We start from the raw sequence: 26,350 nt of genomic DNA on the forward strand, positions 1-26,350 counted from the left end.
CAAGTGGGTGCGCCGTCCAGGAAGATGATGAGTGATGGGACAGGAAGAGAAATGCTGTCTTACTGGTTGGCTTTTCTTTCTGTAACTTCCTCATTGAAAGTGTACAATTAGCAGACATAAAGTCAGTCATGTGTCTGGGTCATTGTGGAACAGCCACTTCTCTATTTTATTATTAGTACTTCCTATTTGTTTTTTGTTTTATCAGCTAGATCCTAAGGGAGACTAAGGTCCCGGGTCTTAAATAGCCTATTAAGGTCCCCATACACGCTCACGGTGGGTTTGACTGTTGGTAAAAGGGGTTTGGGCTCTCCTGAACGACCACTGACAGATGATTTTGGTGGTGCTAGGGGTCGGACGTGATGGAAAATAAACGCCCAACCCCTTTTTTCTGGGAGAGATAAGCTGCAGTCAGAGCTCTCTTGTCTGCGCCTTGCCCCTTCCCATAGAAAATACACAAACGTTTGGCACAGCCTATTGGATATCATTGGAGGAAGGGCGGCGGAAAGGGAAGATAATTGACCATTTAAAACAGGTAGGGATCCTTGGCTCCCCAGCTGTTGAAAACTACAACTCCCATCATGCCTGGACAGCCAAAACTAAAGCTCCTACTGTCCAGGCATGATGGGAGTTGTAACTACCCTACGAACTAGCCTAAAGTAAGGCATCCTCCTGAACATAATGCACCGCTACTGTAAACTAAAGTACCCCTCGAAAGGAAGGCGACCCCTGAAAGGAAGGCTGCCTGATGACACCCAGGAGTCACCTAATCTCCTTGTGGACCTTCACAGCCGGCGCCACAGGCAGCCTGGTCCATGGGCCCCCACGTCCTCTGCACAATGTTGCCCCACCCGCTGCTGATGCCCTCCTATGAGTGTTCTGGGGATGTCGTATTGGACTTAGGTTTAGATTTTTGCCTTTCTTCAGTTATTGTGCTATCCTGCATATAGAGTTGTAAATGTGCTCTGACGTCTATAGCATTAGTCCTTTTGTGTCTTGTTGTGATTCTGACTTTTGGACAAAGTGATGCATTATAACTGAATGTACCGGATAAGGAAGCATTCTCGTCTATTTTTACGTTTCTGAGATAGAGCTTGCATTTGACAGTAATTCTCATTGGGCAGAGCTACATAATGGAAAGATAATATTGCACAGCGCTTTATTACTATGAAGTATCGTTAAAGAGCACTTAGAGAATGTAGGAGGCGGTTCTGATATCTATTTAAGCTACCGGTTTTATTTCAGGAATCTGTACATACATTGCAGGAGTTCCGGCTTTCATTACAGCATATGAATTGACTTGAGTAATATTGCAAATTTTCTTTTTCTCAAAATGTTATGTGATATTTTCCCCTCCGTGTGATCAGAAACAAGAAGCACCCTTACTATATTAATGTGGTGTGAGATGGAAATGACCGTATTTATCAATGTATTTACTCTAAATAACTACAGTGCCAGCAATAAAAAAAATAAATAAATTACAATTTCAATAAAACCACTAAATTGTAACGTTCATGTGTTTTTATTGTGGATATTTCCTTACAATTAGTATTTTGTCACAGCACCCCTGCAGTTTGTGGATTCAGATTTTGACAGTTTTTAATCTCCCCCATTGTGTGCTTTTAGGCCATTTTCACACAACATATTTTTTTTTTTTTTATAAGACAAGAACAGACGTTGTTTTTAATTAAAGGGGTATTCCACTCAAACATAACTTTTGATATGTTTCTGCCCATGTTGAGACTAATAATTCCTTCTATACATGTTATGTATTCAGTCTCCTTCCCCCAGTTCTGAGCTGCTGCTTTCTGCTGAATACACAAAAATGTATGTTTGTGAGCTTTTCTCTCTGTCTTCCCCTTCTTCCCCCTCCTTTCTGGGACAGCTGATGTTAACATGTCCCTGACAGGCTGTATTTGCAACATTGTATATTCTCTGTAATGCTGGGAGGGTTAATCACAGTGAGTTCATCTTGACCTCGGAATAACCCTACCAGCAGTACAAAGATGTTACAATGTTGCAGATAAAGCCAGCCTGATACTTATTTACATCAGCTGTCTCAAAAGGGAGGAGGGGGATACAGAGAGAAAGGTTCGCACACAGATTTTTGAGTCTTCAGTAGAAAGCAGCAGCTGAGAACTGGAGGAAGGAGACTAAATAGATAATAACAAGTATGAAAGGAATTGTTAGTCTCTCCATGGGCAGCAACATATCAAAATTTATGTTTAAGTGGAATACCCCTTTAAAACAAAAGCCAGACTTCCAATAGAGAAATATGTTACATTGAAGTCAATGCGAACAACGGCTTTTACTCGCACCGTGTATTGAACTATGACCGTTGTTTGCTATGGCCGTGTACATAAATGACATGACATTATTTACGGCTGTTGTACTGTTGCTTGACGCTAAATCTAACAGCCATTCTTTATAAAGGGCCAAACAGTGGCTGTCCATAAAGTGAAATCATGACGCAGATTTTACATGTAAAGCTTTTTTTTTTTTTTTTGCCAGCACTGTAAAATACCCTGATAAATCTGCCCAATGTATCTTTCTTTATAAGATAAAATGAAGTTTCATTAAGTTTGTTCAAAGTAATTTTTTTTTTTTCGGTTTTGTTTCTATTATTGTTCAAGTTTAAGTAACTTTTTCTTTATCTCCCCCTTTGATGTTCTCATTATTTTAATCTTACTGGTTTTGTTTTTTCCCCCTTTTAAGAATGTGACCTGCCAGGATGCTTTGGAGACTGCTGCAAGAGCTGAGGGACTTCCACTGGATGTTTCCATGCACTCACATTTGCAATTTTTGGGTGAAAACCACCACAATAGCAAATACCACTATGGTCTACACTTGCTGAAACCTTTTCGGATTACTTCCAAGTATGTAGACTTTCAACCTTTTCACTCTTGTTACATCTTATATGTTTGGTTTCCTTTGCTGAAAATATTAGTATTAATGCTTTGCTTTTCTTTTACAGACACCAGCACCCTGTGGATAATGCTGGACTGTTTTCCTTTATGACCTTTTCTTGGCTTACGCCTCTGGCACGTAAAGCGTACAAGAAGGGAGAACTGTTTTTTGAAGATATTTGGCCACTTTCCCGCCATGAGTCTTCTGATATTAATAGCAGACGGTATGTTCTTTATGTTAATAAAACAATTGATCTCCAGCTGTTTAAGGGGAATCTCTTAGAAAGATTCATATAGTGTAAATAAATCACATTTTCAGGTAAGGGTTAAAAAAGAAGTACGGTGTAGAGCATTTTTTTTTTCTTTTTCAAAAAGATTCAGGGACAAGGTGGCTGAACGTAACATGCACCTACCTCCCTGGCTCCAGCGCACCTCCAGGGAGGTGGTGTTTTTTTTTTTAACTTGGTAAAACATAAGAGACTACATAAATGAGGTATTACTGTAAAGGAACTGACCCACAGAATAACATAATTACAATTACAGAATTACATATTTTTTTTTAATGAAATAAACTGTTCTGTTGTTGAAAAGATGAAAAATAAAGTTCTGGCTATTAGAGAGTGAGGTGAGCTTCAAAAGCTTTTGCTTATTTGTTGTGTTTAGTTTTTCATTTCTGTTGGGTGGATATGTTAAAGTGTACCTGTCTTTTTTAATTTTTTTTTGCAGAAATCAATAGTACAGGCAATGTTTAAGAAAATATGTAATTGGGTTTATTAGCCAAAAAATGCATTTTTATAATGAAATAACAGTTTGAAGCTCTCCCCCCTGTCTTCATGGTTTTCTATGGAGAGGGGAGGGCTGGAGGGAGATGAGGCACCAAAACAGGACAACAAAGAGTTAATTTACAGCTGCATCACCAGGCTATCTCCTCTGAAGTCAGCACTGACCAGCTTTCATACAGCTCCCACTGTGTAATCTTTTGTTCTCTGCTGCTGACTAATCTCCCTCCTCCCCCCCTCCCCTCTCCATAGGTTAAACAGGGCCCGACTGATGTAAAAGAGTCGAGATTTCCTGATAATGAGCAGTGAATGAGAGAGAGGAGGGAGGGGGGGACCTGGGGAAAGTCTTTTCTCGTGCGTCTTATTGGGGGACACAGATACCATGGGTATAGGCTGCTGCCACTAGGAGGCGCTGACACTAAGAAAGAAACAAAGGAAGTGACTCCTCCTGAGCAGGATATACCCGCCCACAGGCACTGAGGTAAACCAGTTTAGCTTAGTGTCCGTAGGAGGCAGACACAGGTCTAGGTTCTCCAGACCAGTTTCTTCCTTTATGTTTAGTTAGTTAGATTTTCTTTTTCCTTCTAGGTTCTATGGATTCTTGGGCACGGTGGGTAATCTAGACCCACCCTGATCCCCTCACTATGCAACCAGGGAACAGACCATAAATATAGATGGACTGTCTACCCTCGGTTGCCACCGGCTGGCAACGTGACACCATGGCACCAAATCGGTCTGACTGTCTGGTCGCCTTTCTGTGGACTGTATCCGCACAGCCCCTTCCCGCCTCGCCCCCCAGAGCTTGGCGCGTAAGGTGAGGCACCCACAGGCTGAAGACTACAATGGTGAGTATGGGCTCCTATGCTCTGGAGTAGCACACTGTTGTGCATGACCCCCCTATCCTAGGTTTGGTTTTTTACTACTCAGTCAGGAAATCTTCAAGCAGTCCTTTTCTCCTCTGTGAGGATGGAATATTTAGTATAATAGGTATCCTACAGTCCTCCAGAGGACTGTTATTCCGAGATTGCTTCTTCCGACAGGCCCTCACTGGCCTCTATGAGCACTCCTGCTTGACTTGCTTGTCCTTGGTCTTCTTTTTGACCTGCCATGCTCTCCAGATGGGACTCCCGGTCCCCCTCCCTAATCTTGTCTCCCATGTGGAGTCCTCGAGAACTTCTCCCTTAAAGATTTCCTCTACTTGCAAACAGGGTTGTTCACTGGCCCATGTCTGGCCCTACCTAAGGCTCTATTGTCTCCGAACCTATCGCTTTCTGGCCAGGCTTCATTTGTTCGGCAAGTTGCCAATTCTCGATCATCTTTTCTCATTCACCATTAAAGTCCCCTTGTTTTCCTGTTGCTCTGTCCACCAGAATGCATCTGTCTCTCGCCTTTCCAATTGCCTAGGGATCCGGTTGAGCTGGTTGATCCTCTAACCTCTTCAATGTGGCCATTGGATCCCGCATAAGGTTCTTTTCTCAAGCAACGTCTCTGCTCACCCTTTGAGGCGTTGGTTTCTAGATCTAGTCTACATATGGACTCTAGTCTATGTATTAAATGTTGTTCCCATTGTCCTGTGACAACTCCCCGTGCCCATCAGCCTTACCTTGAGCTCCCTCGACGGTTTTCTTCTTTGACTGCTCTCGAGTACCTCTAGGCTTCCTTGGAGCGGAGTGTTTTATATGATCGACCTCCCTTCTAAGTCCTTAACAGCCCATGGAGTTGTTTTTTTCCCGGCCTACCGGCTTCCTCTGCTCATCTTATCTGTCGGACACTGCGGGGTACCTGGTACTACTGTACTCTTTTCAGGACAACTTGCTCAAGATTCAGATCACGGTTTTCTTTTCTCCCTCTCCTTCTTTCCCTGGACTGCATTACGCTTGGAAAGCTTTATTCTTATTAACATGTATGTGTTTCTCAGATGGGGTAACTCATGTCATAGGCCATGGCTTCTCCCAGATTGACATACTTCTCTTGTGTTCGACCTTTCTCTTCTCAGTGAAGACTGTACTTCTAGGCCTATGGAGCTTTCAGCCTGGCCATTCTTCCCTGCTCCATAGTCAGGGACGCAGCTTCTCCTGCATCTCATGTGACACCTTCTATGAGAGACTCTCAGGTCCCTGCCGCCTGTGGTCGCCTACTTGGCTGGGCGTCTAGTTTTTTTCCCCACATCTAGCCTACCAGTTCTGTTGAACTCAATGTTACATCATGTTGCTGGCTTCCAGGAAGGCCACAACCCACTCTGTCCGCAGTGCAGCACGTTGCTCCAGGGACTAGCCCCGCTTTCCTTTGCCGCGGACCTGTCGGGGTTTTCTCTGATGCATTCAGCATCATCCCTTGCTCTATTCCTAGTTGATGGTTGTGTTGGTGCTATTCTCTACCTTCTCATCAAGCGCTCTTGTCTAGCGGTTATCTTTCCCACCCCATGGACTGCTTTTGGACGTCCCATGGTATCTGTGTCCCCCAATAAGACGCACGAGAAAAGAGGATTTTTTACTCACCGTAAAATCTTTCTTGTAGTCTTCATTGGGGGACACAGCACCCACCCATTTTTCTTTTGTTTTTTTTCCTCGGTATGGTAGTTTTCTCCGTTTTGGTGTTATTCCTACTTTACCTGTTCTTGACTTCTCCTACTGCTCTGGTACAAACTGGTTTACCTCAGTGCCTGTGGGCGGGTATATCCTGCTCAGGAGTCACTTCCTTTGTTTCTTTCTTAGTGTCAGCGCCTCCTAGTGGCAGCAGCCCATACCCATGGTATCTGTGTCCCCCAATGAAGACTATGAGAAAGAGATTTTACGGTGAGTAAAAATTCCTCTTCTTGAATGCAGATAATGGCATATTTGCCTAATAAATCCAATTACAAAGTTTTTTAAAATCGCCTGTACTATTGATTTCTGCAAAAAATAAAAACGGCAGTGACACTTTAATGATACAATAGCTGATTTTCCCTTTCACTCGGCTGACATATTAGCTTCATTTACAGGGAAATACTGCATAGCTGGGTCTGCCAGTTATTACTGGGACAGAAGCCGGAAACCTGGTGGCTCCTGCTGAGCGGTATACAAAGTGCTCATTAAGCAGTATATACAGTGACTGGGAATGCAGAATTTTCACCGTGCACACTGATCATTCATATCCAACAAACGGAAAAACAGTGTAATAGCTGTCTAGACTTTTTGTAAATTGCGACTCCAATGTATTTTTTTTTTCTTGGGAAACTGTTTCATTGACATGCTTACTTATCCTTGCTAAGATAGACACAGACCCCCTTCGTGTCAAAGGCCCTAATGTAGTCAGCGAGTGACAATGTTTGTTGTCTGAAACAAAACTAGGGTATGCTTAGAAAATTACCTGAACGTAGTCACTAGCTGTCTTTATTTGGGTCAAATGAGTAGCGCCTGTTCATGTCTGTCTCACAATTTCACAACATATCCATGCCTCTGGGGCACAGATCATGGTGTGAACCAGCCCTTAATTACCATAATTTATGTGTATCAAAAGTATGTATAGATTTTTAACTTATTTGTTGTTTCAAAGAACTTTACAATGGAAGCCTAACTATCCATTACACAAAAACACTGAAAAATGCAACTGCTCACTGCAATGGCAAGATACAGACCCACTACAGACAAGAAAATATTTAAAAGCAGCCCCCCCCCTCCCAACTGCTAAAAAAAAAATTCCCACAAAAATAATTAGGCTCTTGGTTACCATTTGCAAACAGTGTAAACTACCCCACTACGGTGGCCTCATACCAGGGCAGTCCTACTCTGTACTATGGCCTCTCCATGGCGTGTAATATTCTGGGCATGCAAGATCTGTCTTATACCTGCAAAAATAATTGCACCACCTGGGTTGGATAGGTGGAGTGCACGACAAAGTAGAGGCAGCCACTCCCCCCATCTGCAACACAGAAAAAAAGACAAGTTTGGTCAGCTCTCCTAGAACACCATTCACACTAGGCAGAAGCACATTGCTATGGCTGAAATTGCAAACACAAAAACACACAAAAATGGCAAGACACAGACCCACTGTCCATAGTGGGTGAGCTGTTGCATTTTTCTGTGTTTTTGTGTTTTCAATTTCAGCCATAGCAATGTGCTCCTGCCTAGTGTGAATGGTGTTCACCAAACTTGTCTTTTTAACTATTCATTACATTATAAATAAACTTGACAAAGCTATGGATAATAATTCAAGAAACAGTCTTCATGTAATTAGACTGTGTGTGTAAGGGGGGGAGGGGGTTAAAGGGGTAGTGCAGCGCTAAACAATTATTCACTAAATAACACACATTACAAAGTTATCCAACTTTGTAATGTATGTTATGTATGTGAATGGCCCCCTTCCCTGTGTTACCCACACTAGACCCGGAAGTGTGATGCACTATACTCACCTGATTCGTGTCGACCCCCTTCCGCCATCTTGGGACAATGTCATCTTCGGGAGGCCGGCCCGACCGCACCAGCCCTCCTTCATGCCGACCCCCCCCCCCCCCCTCAGGTGAGTATAGTGCATCACACTTCCGGATCTAGCGTGGGGGGGGGGGGGGGGGGGAGACACGGGAAAGGGGGCCATTCACTAACACAACATACATTACAAAGTTGTATAACTTTGTAATGTGTGTTAGTGAATAATTGTTTAGCGCCGCACTACCCCTTTAAAGATACCCTGTCAGTACGTTTATGGTGTCTTATCTCAGGGTAGCATAAACTAGTGACAGAGAAGCTGAACAGAATGATGTATCACTTACATTGTTCTGTGCAGCTGATCCAGAGATCTCCTTCTGAATAACATGGACAATAGGTAGTCCTCTTCATTATGTGCGTGAGCCCAGAAGTCCTAGATATTCATGAGAATAGAAAACTTTTCCCACCAGCTGGTGATTGGCAGTTATCTATCCATGCTGTGTATAGGCAGCAGCTGGAGGGCAGGGAAAGGGGTGTGGCAACAATCCTGTTCTCCTGCATATTAGGAGAACAGCTGAACAAAATGATGTAAGTAATACCCCAATCTGTTCAGTATTTATAACACTAATTTATGCTGCCGTCATTTAAGGCAGTATAAACCTAAAAACAGATTCCCTTTAAGTAAGTACTTACTGCGATTAAAAAGGTCACACATTTTTGTGTCAGACTGGAGAGAATATACCAATTCCTACTGAAGTGCTCTCTGATACCACCTTTGTGCGTGTCAGGAACTGTCCAGAACAGCAGCAAATCCCCATAGAAAACCTCTCCTGCGCTCCAGACTGGAAAGAATACCCCACTTCCTGCAGGACATACAGCTGCTGAAAATTACTGAAAGACTTTTTAAAGATTTTTTTAATAGAAGTAAATTACAAATTTCTGGCACCAGTTGATTTAATTATTATTATTTTTTTTTTGTAAACAACCCCTTTAATCATTTCTTGCTTTATCATTGCTTAGAAGAAGACTATATGAGCATTGTACAATAAAAGCACATAATTGTTTCATACAGGTTGGAGAAACTGTGGTTTGAAGAGGTGAAGGAGCGAGGGGGAGAGGAAGCCTCTCTTCGGAGCGTTGTGTGGAGATTCTGCCGCACTAGGCTGACCATCTCTATCATGTGCCTGATGCTCACTCAGCTGGCTGGCTTCATTGGTCCAGTAAGTAGTTTCCACCCTGTTTCATATGCCCGGAGGTAATATCTTTGGCCATTTTTTTTTTTTTCTCTCTGTGCCCTCTTTGTCCTACTGCTTTAGATCTGCAGAATTAGCCCTGGTTCATCATTACTTCTTGTTGACTGAAAGTGTAGCGGCCTTTGGCAGATAATACAAATTGCAGAACCAGGAACCCAATAATAATTTTATATGGCAAATTTTAACACATCTTTTTTCTTTTTTTTTTACTTAATATAAAGTAGCCGTAATTTTGTTGTATTAACCCCTCAGTGAGTGCCACATCCTTCACATTATTCCACAGTGCATGTATTCAGCAAGCAGTAGTGTCCTATTTTCTCCATTGCAATTTTCCTAAGGTGTATAGCAATTTTCCTGCTTTTAGTACTAATTTTCAGTGTGCAGTTTAAAGATGAAGGTGCAATATATTGGTAAGTACATACGGGGCACTTGTTAAATTTTTTTTTTCTTTCAATTTGTTTATTTTTTTTTCTTGATTGAACTTCGGCTTGCCCTTGATATGATAGCAACTTGTTAAATTTTTTTTTTTTTTTTTTTACAATTGTTTTGATATGTGGAGTCTTAAAGGTGTAGGTGTCCTTTTTTAATATTAGAATGTTCCAAACCTAACAAACAAACCTTCGTTAAGAAGAGCTTCTGTCATTGTTACACTACATAGGTGATGGGTGCTCCCAGAGGAATTTTTTTTTTATTTGTCTTAATTTTCAGGCCATTGCAAGAGACTAGGATATAATAAAGGGCAAAGACTAAATCAGTCGTATTGGATCCTTTATGGATTTAGCACATTTTCATACATCTCAGATGGCTTGCATGGTTTTGTGGAAATTTCTCTAATTATTTTAGAACTAGCCATGCCTTACTCCGGGGTAGGAAACACACTGAAAGAACCTTGTACCTGTTCTAGTCTATAAAATAAAAGCCATGCCACTTAGTGACTGGTATTACAAGCAGTTATGGTTGGAATTGTTACGTTAGCATCCATTAAGTTTAATATTTTGAACTATTTTATGGTGATATATATATATTTTAGTTATTTTCTTTTGTTTTGGTATGTTGGGGAGTCATAAAGTTGTCTCCCTGTTAGTAAAAACCTTGTTGCATGACTTCCCCTCCCAAGTTGAAGTATTTCTGTATGTCAAATGTTGGTTTAAAGCCCCAAACTGGATAAACTTGAGCACTTTTTTTTCCATATCTGGAAGGTGTATTATATGACCTATTTCCAAGCAACTATCCCCTTATTTTATATACGAAAGTTAGAAGGATATTTAGTTTGTGCAATAGGAGTACTTTTGGTTTTTACAATGTTTTGTCTTTAATCCAGCCTCTCCTGTTTTGCCATGTGAGACGCTGGACTGGTGGTGGGGTGGGGAAGGGGTCATGACTAACGTAACCTCTGTAGTGGAACCAATGACAGAAGCTATTCTTTAGAATTTCCAGGGTGGCAGTTCTGCGGCCAGATACAGCCAGGCAAGCTGGGCAGAAACGCACGCATTGCAAGATTAAGGTAAGGTCTTATTTATTCCACGGGAATGCTTACAACCACAAGAAGCTTAAGCCTATGGTAACATTAATCTGCAGAAATTCTCCCATTAACTCTTAACAGTGCTTTCATTATTTGCTTCCCATTATACATTTATTTTTATTTATTTATTTTTCACTTTATGAATAAATTGATGATTGATAATGCTGAGCAATTCTTTTATTAGCTTTCTTTTTATTATTTTTTTTTGTCATTGGATGCCGAACATACTGCTTTTTCTTGAGTCTCGGCCTGACTTCAGGAGGTGCACACACCTCTTGTGGGGCCTCTGCAAGGCTCTAGAAGCAGGTCTTTAGTTATCTTGCTGTATCTGTGTTTTTTTTGTTTTTTTTAAATTATTATATGTACCGGTTTCTTATAAGTAGATTGCTTCATCCTTCAGTGCCAAACACAAGCAGGTACCCCAGTGTTCCTTTTCCAAACATGCAGCCTTATGTGCAGTATCGCCACCTTTCCAAGTGCTGCCTTTCCCATATACAATTATGAGCTGAAAGTTACCCCGAACAGGGCTGATTTGGGGAACAACAAGGACATGGACTCATCGGACTCCTCCTGTAATAACAGGGAAGGCAGGCTGGGTAATGCGTAACCTCAGGTTCCTTCATACCTACTGATGGCATATGCGCTCAAAGCTTCTCATAAATCTGTGCCAGCCACATGCCAACTGATTGATTGGCTCAGCTCGAAAGACTGTTGTACAAGGACTAGAAGAGACTTGAAAGATTCCAGCCATCCGATTACCCTCCTGATCTTTTGTTGAATCTTTGTATATCATCTTGATAAAATTCCTTTTTGTCATCTTGGCGAAAGAAAAGGATGAATAGGAGTTTTGTTTAGTTTTTTTTTTTTGTTTTCTTTTTGTTTTGCTTCTATCCAGAACCAGTTGGAATGGATTGGTAGAATGTTTGAGCTAATGTATTTTACCTACTTGCTCTCTTGTTTTTGTTTCTGAATTGTATGTGATTCTGTTATTACAGAAGTGCTTGTTGGAATCTGTTTGGTGAAAAACAACCCCACACTTTTAATAAAATTTTGTTTTTTTCCCCCCCTAAGTTCATAGTTTTTTTATCCGTAATAGTTTAATTGTTTTGCTTGTTGGCAACTTTTAGCTTTTTTTTTTTTTTCTTTTTTTTTTGTGAAGTAGTGTAAATTAATGAATTTATTTAGAGAGAAAGAAAATGACAAATAGGAAAGATCATTATGAAAGAGTCGGCGGGAATGTGAACCATTCAGAGCTTTTGGTAGTATGGAAGACTTTACTGGTTGCCTGGGTAAGCCTTAAGTGTCCAGAGTACACAATTGACTTGTATTGTTATCTGCTTGTGTTTTTTTTTTTTTTTCTATGATAATAAACTGCTGATATTTATTTTCAGGAATTTATTGCCAAAATTGTCCTTCTCTTCCCCGTACAACTGTAGGTACAATTGTTCCTTTTTATCCAATGCGCACGTTGAAAACAAATTAAGTATTTGCATTAAGATTTTTTTTTTTTATTTGTTTTTCTTTTTACTTATTTTTTATTTTTATTTTCGATGCCTCAGTTTTCTGTTGAGCTAGTGTTATTGATATTGTACTACTCCATGAAGTAAGTTTTATGTTAAGTTAGAATGCTTGGAATCTTGTCACGACTCTGCCAATACTTCAGGGAAGGCGTATGTGTAACTCAGTACCGTATTTGATCTGTTTTCTATCCATTCTATCCACTGTCTCCAAATGTTACACACTTGCCTCCAACAGTATATTGTTTCTCTATTAGGTCTTTTGAAAAACCACTGGCAGTATTCTAACTTAGCATGAAGCTTGGTAAAATAGTTGTGAAAAAAGGGTACAAGACTCCTCATGCCTCATTGCCTCTCTCCCTGTAGGCGTTCGTAGTGAAAAGCCTCTTGGAATATACCCAGCTGAGTGATAAAGACCTCCAGTACAGCTTGTTGTTAGTGTTTGGGCTACTCATGACAGAGATTGTCAGATCTTGGTCCCTGGCACTCACATGGGCTTTAAATTATCGAACTGGTTCCCGTCTTCGAGGAGCGATCCTTACCATGGCCTTCAAGAAGATCCTAAAGTTGAAGAACATAAAGGAAAAGTCACTAGGAGAGGCATGTCTTTTAACTCTGTTTTATCACTTGTTTTTTTGGCATTTTAAGGTAAACCTGTCAAATGTAATTCACTTTCCAAACTTCTGACACTATTAGTTCAAAGAGACACTTAGTACCTTTCCTATATCAATTTGGGCTTCCAGAATGTAGGAAAATGATTTCAGTCTCCAGTGAAAAGTGTCAGAGAGGCTTTTCCAAGCTCCTGATCTTCTGGGGGATGTAAGGGTCCTATCACATGGAGTGGTTATTGGCCGATGCGGTCGATTATCGCTCCGTGTAATAGAAACAACAATCAGCTTTAGAGACCTAAAATCATCGGCTACCGACCGCACATCGATACATGTAATAGTGATGCGCGGCTGACAGCACTGAGCACTGATCTAGCAGATTGGCGTTGGATTACAGTATTGATCGGCCACCATCATCCCATCTAATAGGACCCTTAGTCCTCATGTTTGGATTGTTTAACAGTTTACAATACAGAAGGTATATGTACTAATGAAATCGCACATTACATAGTTAAGTGCTGTGACCTATGCTTGTGCTATAAAAAAAATAGATTACCGTATTTTCCAGTGTATAAGGCGACTGGGCGTATAAGACGACCCCTGACTTGTAAGAAGATTGTCAGGGGTTCGCCTTATATGCCTGAAAATGTTAACCTCTGCCTGTCTGCAGCCCTGCTACTGTCAGGCAGGGGTTAACTGCAGCTAACCCCTCCCGGCATCAGCGTGCCTACCCTACCGTTCCCGGCGAAGGCAGTGTGACATTCACTACCGGAGATGGAGATCGCCGAACCTCTCCAGAGCAGCCGAGCATCTCATCGGAGACGCTTGGCTGCTGGGAGACCTTCGGGAGAATGAGAGAGGATTCGGCAACTTCTGGCGCCTCTCTCATTCTCCCAAAGCTCTCCTTGCAGCCGAGCGTCTCCGAGCCTCTCCGATGAGGTGCTCTGCTGCCCGGGAAAGGTTCAGTGATCTCCAGCTCAGGAAATGTACGTCACACTCCCTGCATCGGGAACGATACAGGAGGCGCACCGATGCCTGGAACGGGCCCCAGGTGAGTTAAACGTTTTTTTTTTTTTTTAATAAAACGACCCCGACTTGTAAAAAGATTTTTCAGGGTTAAAAAGTCGTCTTATAAGCCGGAAAATGCGGTACTGATCTAAAAAAAAGTTGTAATTGCAGAATCTTCAGTGATATATATTAATACGGTCAGGTTTTAATAAGTACCATGTTACAATTGCAGCTGATCAATGTGTGCTCCAGTGATGGGCAGCGAGTGTTTGAAGCTGCAGCAGTCGGCAGTTTGCTGGCGGGAGGGCCCATAGTGGCAGTCCTTGGGATGGTGTACAATGTCTATGTATTGGGTCCCACTGGCTTCCTTGGCTCTGCAGTGTTTATCCTGTTTTATCCAGCTATGGTAAGTTATTTTTATCCAGCTTTTTAATAATTTAATGTTTTTTTTCTAATCTCCAGTTAATACTATTGTGTGTTGTTGTGTTTATTTTTACAAAAAGCATCATGTCATTTTGTTGCCAGGATAATAGATACTTTTAGGGGACATTGACGGAAGTTTCAAATTCTAGTCCGTAGCACATCCTCCGTGCACAGACCGTGATTACAGAACTTGCCCTCTTAGTGTTTCCTAGGACCAGGATCTCATTAGGAAAAAGAAACAAAACTGGATAACTTTTTCATGGAGATAACGTCATAAGAGTTTTTGTGCATATGGCTCGGGCCTGCTAAAAATAAAGAGTGATACTCTCCTTCCAGTACCCCACTTGTCACTGCTTCTGTGAAAAGATCTCAGTAGGTCCTACTGCAGGTCCTGTTACAGTGGCACATCTTGGAATTAGGAACAAGCATTAAGAGCTGGAATGGGAGCTGTGGGGGACTGATATAGGTGAATGTCATTGAATTTACCATTTTTAGCATACCCCCCCAGGCAATAGTAAAACATTTTATGAACCCAGACAGCCTTATAACCCATAGATGACCCATGGTGTATGGGTATGGTATGGCCGTCTGGAAGTATGAAGCAAGCTCAGGTAGCAGCCGGGTTCTTACAGTCAATGACTGACAGCAGCGTTCATGCTGCCTCCCCCATTAACCACTTAAATACCATGATCGTGGTGTGTAAGTGACAGTATTGGCTTCCAGTGTTTAGGGACTTAATAACATGGGTGGATTCCCTGACTGCTGGACTGATTAATTCTTACCTCTGTGCAGTCTAATTCGTGATCTTCTCTGTGTCTGGCAGACTCTATGAGAAGAGTGCAGATAAAACTGATTAATGCTGTGCATGTAGATAGAAAAATAAAAGGAATAAGGAGGAGTAGGAATAAACTAATCATTTTTTTTAGTGTTCTTTGCCTTAGAAAAACATAAAAAAAACATACTTGCCTAAGGCCTATTGATTGGGACTAGGTGATCCGTGCTGCAACTACGTGCAGTGGCATGGATCACAGCGTAAGCACAGATCCGTAACACCTACAGATGTATGTTTGAGGCCATAGAAATGAAAGGATTCGTATTCTGTCATGCACCTACCTCCCTGGCTCCAGCACTGGGGTCCCTTGTCCTTCACTCTGGTTTCCGGTCCCCTGGCAGCTTCCTAGTCTAAACGGGGACTCGAGTCATGGCAGCCTGTCAGCGGCCGGGGACCTGGAACCGAAGCAGAGGATAACGGACCCCAGCGCTGGAGCCGGGGAGGTTGGTGCAGGTTTTGTTAAACCACCTCCTCCCCAGCTTTTTTTTTTTTTTTTTTTTTTAACTATTTTTTTGGAAACTATGACAGATGCCTAACAGTGGCTAAAATGGGATCCATTTATTACCTATACTGTGAGCTTTTTCATGATGTATGCTTAGAGCAGTGCCCTATAACAATTTTTATTTTAGACGACTTTGTTTTTTTTGCGCAGATGTTTGTCTCAAGGCTCACAGCATACTTCAGAAGGAAGTGTGTTTCCGTCACAGACGAACGGGTTCAGAAGATGAATGAAGTCCTAAATTACATCAAATTCATTAAGATGTATGCTTGGGTGAAAGCGTTCTCTCAAAACGTGCAGAGTAAGTACAGAGCTCTACTTGGGCTATTTGGATTTCCAATTAGGTTTTAATTTTATGAATTTTAAATTAGTAAATGATTAAATTTTTTAAGCCCTTTACATAAACATCCATTGTTTTGAATAGAGCCGGGAGCTGGCACATGAGCCGTGGCTTTATTCATTCTCTGTAGAGCCGCCGGAGAGAGCTCTGTGTTCAAAACAAAGAAGCCAGAGACCGATCTGCGGATTGCAGAGGGGCACTCCAGCAACCCCTTACCTGACCCCTAACCTGTGGATAGGGGACAAGTAGGTGTTAATCAAAAAATCCCTTTAATAAGGAGTTATTAAAGGGGTAGTGCGGCGGTAAAGAATTATTCACAGACTAACACACATTACAAAGTTATACAACTTTGTAATGTATGTTATGTCTGTGAATTGCCCCCTTCCCCGTGTCCCACCACCCTTACCCGTGTACCCGGAAGTGTGGTGCGCTATACTCACCTGTCACGTGCCGACACCCGTCTCTGATCTTCAGCGAGTTACGTCTTCTTCGGACGAACGGCCGAACCGCTCCGACCGTCCCTAGTGCCGGCCGCCTTCTGCAGCGTCATCAGATGCTCAGCCGCGATTGGCTGAGCACAGTTATGACGCGGAAGAGGGGACCGGCATCAGGGACGGCGGCAGCGATTCGGCCGTCCTCCCCAAGATGACGTCTTGGCACATGATGGCGGACGGGCGCGACACGGATCATGTATGTATAATGCACCACACTTCCGGGTACACGTGTGGGGGTGGTGGGACACGGGAAGGGGACGATTCACAGACATAACATACATTACAAAGTTGTATAACTTTGTAATGTTTGTTATTCAATGAATAATTTCTTAGCGCCGCACTACCCCTTTAAGGACATGCTGGGGAGTGCCGTGATCATTTCTTTTGGATGAAACTATTGTGGACAGCTATGTTCTCAGGTCACTTAGCAACTCCTAAGTCCAAGCCTATTAGCACTAGTCTGACCCGATAAAAACCTGTTTAACTTTCTGTGGACTGATACATTGTTAATCGAACCACATAGAATAGTGGTGTGCATATAAAAGAATATAGTATATATAAGGTGCAACCAGTAAGTCAAAATGTAATTGCTTGTTTTGATGCATTGTTAATGTCATACATATAATAATTATCTTTAAACTTGGATATAATACTCATAAGATTCAACTCCCTCTTTAGAAATACGAGAAAATGAACGCAGGATCCTTGAGAAAGCTGGATATTTTCAGAGCATTACTGTAGGAGTCGCTCCCATTGTTGTTGTCATTGCCAGTGTGATCACCTTTTCTGTGCATATGATGCTTGGATATGACCTCACTGCTGCTCAGGTAACATATGGTGACATTAGATGTCAAGAGAAAAAAAATAAATTAAAAAAAAACCCGGGTTCGGGTTCTAGTCGATCTGAACCCGAACGTTCGGTATTTGATTAGCTGGGGCTGCTGAACTTGGATAAAGCTCTAAGGTTGTCTGGAAAACATGGATACAGCCAATGACTATATTCATGATTTCCACATAGCCTTAGGGCTTTATCCAAGTTCAGCAGCCACCGCTAATCAAATGCCGAAAGTTCGGGTTTGGGTTGACTCGAGCATGCTCCAGGTTCGCTCATCTCTACCTACAACTATGACTTTCCAAGTTAAGACTAACAACTTGTCTTTTTCATTCCTAGGCATTCACAGTTGTCACAGTCTTTAATTCCATGACCTTTGCACTAAAGGTGACACCATTCTCTGTGAAATCTCTCTCCGAGGCCTCTGTATCTATGGAGCGCTTTAAGGTAAGCTATGGTCCATAGGTCTTATCCCATTTTCTTCACTAGTCATCCACAGGAGATGCCATCATTTTAGGGCCAACATGTTATAATTTGAGGTTTATTTTAGCTTCGGGAGGTTTTAGTCAACCACTACTATTGGCCACTTTGACTCTTGCTGGGAATAGTATTACTTTTCATTAGATAACAGCATTTTATAGTTACATAAATTTGCCTGTTTTCTGGCTGCATAATGTTGGAGCCATCCACCTCAATACAGCTGGACTTACCTGCAGATGTGTCTGTTTGAACCACTCACTTTTTGTGCTTAACCAGTCTTCAGGTCTATACACATAGTTATGTCATGCAAGTTAAAGTTACACTGGAACAGGCAGAGGGACCTATGGGCTTCTGAGAAGGTAATGTAGGCCCAGCAGAGCATGTCAGCTCCTAAAAAAAGCGAAAACTAAAAACTAACAGTCATTTGTTTCAGCTCTAGCAAGACAAGTCAGATTGGTCTCCTGGTCAGATCTCACAAGGCTGTAAGTGTTAAGTCTACTAGGTGTAGCTGCACATGGTATGGCTAAAGGAAGGTCGGCGGACGAGAAAGTAGATAGGTGATATTATGATGAGGTTTAGGTTTCCTTCATCCGAGGTCTTTATTAGCTTTACCTCAGCTTTCTGCATGTTTTATAAATGCAGCTGTTACTGCTTAATGGACTTGTTGTACATGTACAGGCCCATATTATAAAGTTAGTGCCTCCTCCATATACATGGGGGTTGGCGTTGTCCAGGCTATGTTTAGGGGAGGGATGAGTTACTCCAGAAATGATCCCCAAGTCATCCTCAACCTGAAGTTAGTTGACTCTAATGAGCTACCTTTTGCTCCGCAGCAGCTTCCTTCCACTGTATAGCCTGATGTTTTTGCTTCCTGCGTGACCTAGACCTGACCTGCTGTCTCATCTTTGCACCTTTCTCACAACCTCCTATCAGAGTTTATTTCTAATGGAAGAGGTTCACATGGTAAAGAAAAAGCCATCCTGCCCAAACATCACCATTCAGCTGCAAAATGCTACATTAGCGTGGGACTCTTCCCATGCCAGCACCCAGTGTTCTCCGAAAACAACCCCCAAACTGAAAAAAGACAAGAAGGGGGCTAAAGGAAAGAAAGAAACGGACAATTTACAAAAAGAAGGACCACAAGCTGTTCTGGCAGAGCAGAAAGGACATCTACTGGTGGATAATGATGAACAAGCCAGCCCTGATGAAGAAGGCAAGGATATCCAGTTATCAAGCTTAAGGCTACAGCGGGCTTTATATAACATTGATCTGGAGATTGAAACGGTAGGTTAGAGACCGTAAGCCTTGTTCAAGTCACGTTATCTAGGTTGCTGGTATACATCAAGGATTCCTGCAATTAGCTAATCTGACATATATGATAGCATAATTGTAATGTGCCCCTTGACTTGAGTCAATTGTCCAGATGTAGTTTACTAAGGAATGTTTTCAGTAAACTATGTATTGCTTAATGGATACCATAGAAGTTTTGATTCATTGGGGTCTTAGTGATAAATATCAGCCCCCAGACGCCTGCTGATCAAACCCCTTGACCAGTCTTTATCGGTAATCCCTTTTACAGTTTTCAGATTCCTTTATTTAACATTGAGATTCCCTCTACAGACCATAGGTTACTGGCAGGCTGTAATGTGAATTGGATATAGACCGTAGTCTCCAGACACAGAGCTTGTTAGAAAGCAGACTGAGGCCACGTTCTCACACTTCCCCTTTTTTTTTTTTTTTTTTTTTTTTTTTTTTTATAATTAAAACACCAGCTATTTGATACTCCAAATAACGGCTGTTGTTTTCAGTCTTCAATTATTTCTGTTGAAGTCTATTGTATCGATTGCTGTGACTGCAGTGATGGCCGCTAAAGTAGCAAAATAACAGCCGTTATTTGATTCTCAAAACAACGGACGTTACTTTAATTAAAAAAAGACTGTGTGTGAACATGGCCTGAAGCTGTATAGATTGCGTTTCCTGGTCTGGAGATGACAGTAATATTGACTTAAAGGGGTAGTGCGGCGTTTAACTTTTATTCACTAAATAACACACATTACAAAGTTATACAACTTAGTAATGTGTGTTATTTAAGTTAATAGCCCCTTCCCTGTGTTCCCCCCCATCCCGGAAGTGTTGGTGCACAGTTATGCTCAGCCAATCGCGGCTGAGCAGCTGATGACGCAGGGAAGGGGGCCTTTCACTTAAATAACACACATTACAAAGTTGTATAACTTTGTAATGTGTGTTATTTAGTGAATAAAAGTTAAACGCCGCACTACCCCTTTTAACACCATGTGCATTAAAAAAAAGAAACTCTTAAAGGGAATGTGTCCCCTAAATTTTCTTTTACTGATTAGAATCACATGATAAGTTGTTCCTTTATTTTAATCTGTTTCTAGTTTCTGACTTAAATTTTTATTTCACTATTTCTACATTGTTTCGGGGGCTGCCATATTGCCAGGGCGGTTTTTAACATCATTTAGTGACATGCTTTACAGCACGCCTCATGGACATAGACTACAATAGACAGTCTGCCCTGTTGAGATGAATGTAAAACATCAATGAGCATGCTCTGTGACCTTTGAAAAGGTCATTCCACAGGGAGCTGCTATTGTCTTATATTGGTGCTATCTACCTACTGGTGTCACACAACGCTGAAATGCTGTACAGATCACTTTACAGCAGCCCTCTCATCACCACAGACACAACAGGAAGTCAAATCTTAGTTTTAGCCCCAGTGGTGAAAATGAAAACTGCAAGATTTTCTGTTATGTTTTTAGTTTTTTTTTTTTTATAGAAAAATGGAAAAGTAGAGAAAAAAGTTACCAAAAAATCTTAAATGTTTAACATAAAAAAATTTCTGATGACACATTCCCTTTAAGCTGCTGTCAAAAATAAAGTGGTTCTTTGAGTCCTAAAGATTGATGTCCTGTCTTGGATGTTAGTTTGGAACTTGTGCTGCTGAATTTTAAGAATACACATTGCGCTCACACCTACAGGATCTGCAGCTGATTTTCTGCAGCAGATTTCATTTAAATAACTGAACACAGCATCAAATCTGCTGCAGATCCTGTAGGTGTGAACGCACCCTAAGGGCCCATTCACACCTACAGGATCTGCTGCAGATTTGAAGCCGCAGGTTTTATGCTGTCGATATCGGTATAAATGATGGAACACACAGCGTAAAATCTGCAACATCAAATCTACTGCAGATCCTGTACATGTGAATGGACCCTTAGGCATCTATTCATGGTTAATTTCACCTATTTTTTTTCCCCCTAGGGCAAGCTGATAGGAATATGTGGTAGTGTGGGCAGTGGAAAAACATCGCTAATTTCTGCTATACTGGGACAGGTAATGTTCAGTATAAGTAAAATCTGTGTATGTATATATGTGCTGTGTGTGTCTTTACCTATCTTAATATTTAGTGCCTTTTTGGTGTTTCCATTGGGGATATAGGGATCTATGGTGCTTTCAGCTTAGTACATTAGATTCATGCATTCATAATGTGGGTTTCAAAAGTCGTCCATATTGTGCCCTTCTAAATCCAACCTTACGAGCAGGAATTATTGTTCCAATTGCATAAATCCTGGGTTGTATCAAGGTATATAGGCATACAAATATTTCTTCATTATACAGTGTAGTCACAAAGTACTGATTGTTTTCCCTCTGTACCCTAAACCAAATATTACAGTGTGTGCATATGTATATGGGTCAGTGCCATGTTTTATTTTGCCTCATTTGTCCCTCTGTGTCCAAAGTAATCTTGCATTACTCATATAGCTCACAGCCTTGTTCTCTGCAGTGCACATTTACTATTCATGTGCTCATTCTGAAAGTGTAACTATCATTAAAAAAAAATTCTGATGTGTCAAAGCGACATGTCAGAAGTTTGTATTTGTCCGGGTGCGGAGACCCCCGGCCAATCGCTGTAACAAAGGGGCAGATGTGCTCAGCTGTACTCAATCTGTCTTTTCTTCTCTGCTATAAACATGTATTACGAGCGATCTGCGTTATAATGGGGGCCTATGGAACTTCTGATAGACTGAATTGGCTGAAGTTCCATAGGCTCCCATTATAACTCCGTAGACTGCTCAAATTAGCAGCTACAGCGGAGATTAAGGGGAAGAGCGTGAGCAGCTCAGTGTGTCTTCCCCTTTGTTCTAGTGATCGTCGGGGGTCTCAGCACCTGGACCCTGACCGATGCTAACTTCTGACATGTCACTATAGCTGGAATCTGGAAGCACAGATGTGCATATCTGTGCTGTCAGTTTTCATTTAAAAGGACATTAAAGGGGTTTTCACCATTTATCTTACAAATCATCTGGTGCCAGAGATTTGTAATTTGTAAGTCTTCCAGTACTTATCAGCTGCTGTATGTCATGCAGGAATTGGTGTATTCTCTCCAGTCTGACACACTGCTCTCTGCTGCCACCTCTGCCCATGTCCGGAACTGTCCAGAGCAGTAGCAAATTCCCATAGACAACCTCTACTGCTCTGCAGACTGGAAATAATACACCACTTCCCGCAGGACATACAGCAGCTGATAAGTACTGTCTTAGTTGTGATTGCCTGCAGGGGTTCCTTTTTCTCTCTCAAAGGTCACAGCTGTCAGCAGAGTTTGCCCGCAGCACTTAGCAGGGCATCACTGCCTCCTTCTAGTGATTCTTTGAGGTTTCAGTTTTGAAAAATGATTGTTTAGTTGTATTATATGCCATAATTTGTGTGTTTTCTATTCCTGTATCTTTTCTGAAATCCATACTCTGTATTCTTTGCAGATGACACTCCTAGAAGGCAGCATTGCTGTGAACGGTTCATTTGCCTATGTTGCTCAGCAAGCATGGATATTAAATGCTACTCTAAGAGACAACATTCTGTTTGGAAAAGATTATGACGAGGAAAGGTATGTGTTTTTATAATACTGAACTTGTAAGAAGGTACATTACAGCCCTTCAACTTAAATTGTGGGAAAAGATTACTGTTTTTCTGTCTCTACTGCCTACTTTTAGCCCTTTCATGCTTTTTAAGGCTATGTATAGACAACATGCTATTTATTTTATTTTTTATAAGGACAGCTGTTGTTTTCCATTAACACTACAGCTGTTCTTTTCATACTGCATTGAAGTCAATACAACAATGTCCGTTTTCACAGTTTGCTGAATGGCCGCTGTTCTGAGTGCCAAACAACGCCGTTGTTCAATGCATTGTGTGAATGGAAAACAGCTGACGTTCTCCTTTAAAAAAATGTATACGTTGTGTGAACACAGCCCAAAGGGGTTTTCCCAACAACACTCAACACCTATCCAAAGAATTGCAAAGAATGGTAACACATGTATTATAAACTTAGAGGCAGATAACACAAGATCCCCTACTGACAGTAGATGATGGTCTCTGCACACCTCTGCATAAGTCAATTTCACATAGAAGTCAATGAGCCATCTTTAGACAACAGTTTATTATGTCCATGTGAATGCTTTAAAGCAGGGATGGGGTGCCTTCAGACTTCCAGCAATTGCAAAATTCCCATCATACCTGGGCAGCCAAAGCCATATCTTTGGCTGTCTAAGCATGATGGGAATTGTAGTTTTGCGGCAGCTGGGAAGCCAAAGGTTCCCCATCAATGCTTTAAAGTCTATTTTTAGAGCTGCTGTTTTAAAAGCTAAGCAGCAGCTTAGGCGGTATGGTTACCCCCATAACCATGCACAGGAAATAAATTTATAAACAAAATAAAAACAGGTTACCAAAAATGTTTCAGCATTTAGGTTTAATTATTATGATACTATACTGTGCTGCAATTCTATATTGTTTGACTCGTATCTGTATGTGCCTTAATATATATGTTGTTTTTTTTCTGTAGGTACAACACTGTGCTAAGTGTTTGCTGTTTAAGACCGGACTTGGCAATCCTGCCCAATAGTGACTTGACAGAGGTGTGTTCTATGCGGTACTGTGTTGCTGCTCGCTGCAAACCTAGTGTTCAACTACTAGTTTGCTGCATGACATATTATTTTCTGTGTTTTATATAACCTTCAGTGATTGTCAGAACTGGTTTAAAGTATAAATGGGCACTGTCACTTAAAAAAAAAAAAACATTTGCCATGTTCATAGGAAGTGCTTGGTTAAAGGGGTAGTTCACTTTTTTTTCTTTTAAATTGACCTGGTGCTAGAAAGTGCCAGAGATTTGTAACTTCTATTAAACAATTTCATGCCTTCCAGTACTTATGAGTTGTTGTATGTCCTGCAGGAAGTGGTACTTTATTCCAGTCTGGAGAGCAGGGGAGTTTTTGAGGATTTACTACTGCTCTGGACAGTTCCTGAGCAGAAACAGAGAACACTCTGTGTCACTGGAAAGAATACACCACTTCCTGCAGGACATACAGCAGCTAATAAGTATTGGAAGACTTGATAGACTTAAGTTACAAATCTCCGTCACTTTCTGGCACCAGTTGATTTGATAGAAATTCTTTTTTGTGAACTACCCCTTTAAGCTGTTAACTCCCCGGTGTACTGCCCTTTCATGGTTATGAGGCAACTATTTCTGTCTTTACAGTTATCTACTTTGTGTGTGGGTTTGGGGGATCATGAGCAGGTTTTATTTGTGTTTTGTCAAGTGTAAAAATTGTCTTCTCGTTGTTGTGATGATAAATGTGATGCAATTCCTTTGTTTTGTAGATTGGAGAGCGTGGCGCTAACTTAAGTGGTGGCCAGAGGCAAAGAATAAGTCTGGCAAGAGCCCTGTACAGTGACCGCAGCATTTACCTTCTGGATGATCCCCTCAGTGCCTTAGATGCCCATGTAGGCAACCACATCTTCAACAGTGCCATCAAAAAGCAGCTGAAATCTAAAACCGTTTTGTTTATCACCCACCAACTCCAGGTAATAGAGCCAAGCGAGGCGCCAGGAGGACATAGCCTAAAAATAGGATAAAATGTGACACCCCTTCTGTCATTCTGTGCCCTCTTTTACACTTTCTATCTCCAGTACCTTGTGGACTGTGATGACGTCATTTACATGAAAGAAGGATGCATCACAGAAAGAGGGACACATGAGGATCTTATGAAACTCAATGGAGAATACGCTACCATTTTTAACAACTTTCAGCTAGGCGATGCACCTCATATTGAGGTAAGTTAAGGATTTTTCTATTACTCTTCTTTTACCGTAAAACCAGGAAAAAAAGCGTTTAATTAAAGGGGTACTCCGACGGGGGGGGGGGGGGCATTTTTTTCCTGGGACCGGGGAGGAGGTGGCTGAGGGAAACTACGTCCACTCACCTCCCCGGTTCCAGCGGCGGGTCCCGCATCGCGACGCTTCCTGGTGTCTGACACTGGCCCGAGACAATACGTCTCAGGTCCGCTCAGCCAGTCAATGACAGAGGCGGGATCTGAACGTACTTGAAACGGATCCCGCCTCCGTCACTGACTGGCTGAGCGGACCTGAGACGTCAGGTCTCAGGCCCGCGTTGGACACCAGGAAGCGGCCGGGGACTGGAGCACTGTGATTTGGGACCCGCCACTGGAATTAGGGAAGTGAGTGGATGTCGTTTCCCTCAGCCACCTCCTCCCCGGTCCCAGGAAAAAAAATGCCCACCCGCCAGACTACCCCTTCAATAAAGGTAGTCTGTTAGTGTTGTTGACATTGTTGGATAGATAGTAGGGCAATAAAGTCAGTGATAACTGTTCTTTTCTGAAGTAAAGCAAAATCGAAGTACTGGGCTCTGGGCTAGGAACATAATGTCTTGTCTCGAATCCCATGCCTTGCATACTAATATTGGCCCATGTGATGACAATCTCTGCTGTGTTCAAAGGCCTTAGGACATCATTGTGTGCCAGGCAATGAGATGTACTTCTGCAGTATGCCTGGGGGAGTAAGTCAGAACTCTGGCTGTATTGACAAACCCTCCGCATTCTCTTTCTGTCTAATCCTCTACGTGGTACTTATTTTAAAGAGAGTGTACCTGATGGTACATCCTCTTTAATATACACTTGAATCGAACGGCGCTGGCACGGGGAAGCTGGTGCCGCGGTCCTTTTTTATTTATTTATTTATTTATTTTACCGCGGCCTGGTTCCTGCCTACTCTATTTATGGTTACCAGGCCATGTGTAAAGCACTTGAGGCAGGTTGGCCCGCCCCCAGTGGGAGAAAACCCCTGCCCCTCCATGACGCGGCTCCATCAGAATCAATTGGAATTAGTTCAAAAAAAGGACCACGGCACCTGCTTCCCCGTGCTGGCGCCGTCCAATTCATGTGTAATTTTAAAGAGAGTGTACCTGATGGTACATCCTGCTTAAAAGTGTAGTTCACAAATAATTTCTCCTTTCAAATCAGCTGGTGCCAGGGATTTGTAATTTACTTCTATTTTTAAAAATCTCCAGTCTTCCAGTACTTATTAGCTGCTGTATGTCCTGCTAGAAGTGGTGTATTCTCTCCAGTCTGACACAGTGCTCTCTGCTGA

At 41.9% G+C, this 26,350-nt stretch overlaps 1 protein-coding gene across 5 annotated transcripts in view; it reads left to right on the plus strand.

The window, feature by feature from the left end:
• The window catches only part of ABCC5 (ATP binding cassette subfamily C member 5), a 55,431-nt gene that overhangs the window by 12,343 nt on the left and 16,738 nt on the right, over positions 1-26,350 (plus strand). Inside the window, exons 3-16 of one of the 5 annotated variants that reach the window (XM_069974570.1) lie at positions 2,713-2,873; positions 2,972-3,127; positions 9,158-9,305; positions 12,744-12,977; positions 14,226-14,399; positions 15,901-16,048; positions 17,260-17,408; positions 17,753-17,860; positions 18,827-19,177; positions 21,176-21,247; positions 22,672-22,796; positions 23,751-23,823; positions 24,566-24,769; positions 24,875-25,018. In XM_069974570.1, the coding sequence (XP_069830671.1) occupies positions 2,713-2,873; positions 2,972-3,127; positions 9,158-9,305; positions 12,744-12,977; positions 14,226-14,399; positions 15,901-16,048; positions 17,260-17,408; positions 17,753-17,860; positions 18,827-19,177; positions 21,176-21,247; positions 22,672-22,796; positions 23,751-23,823; positions 24,566-24,769; positions 24,875-25,018 (2,247 nt within the window). Of the gene's footprint in view, positions 1-2,712; positions 2,874-2,971; positions 3,128-9,157; positions 9,306-9,345; positions 12,293-12,743; positions 12,978-14,225; positions 14,400-15,900; positions 16,049-17,259; positions 17,409-17,752; positions 17,861-18,726; positions 19,178-21,175; positions 21,248-22,671; positions 22,797-23,750; positions 23,824-24,565; positions 24,770-24,874; positions 25,019-26,350 lie in introns of those variants that run through there. The other 4 variants (XM_069974571.1, XM_069974572.1, XM_069974573.1 and 1 more) reach the window with 4 other exon arrangements.

The sequence above is a fragment of the Dendropsophus ebraccatus genome, chromosome 6 (assembly GCF_027789765.1).
Source record: "Dendropsophus ebraccatus isolate aDenEbr1 chromosome 6, aDenEbr1.pat, whole genome shotgun sequence".
NCBI lineage: Eukaryota > Metazoa > Chordata > Amphibia > Anura > Hylidae > Dendropsophus > Dendropsophus ebraccatus.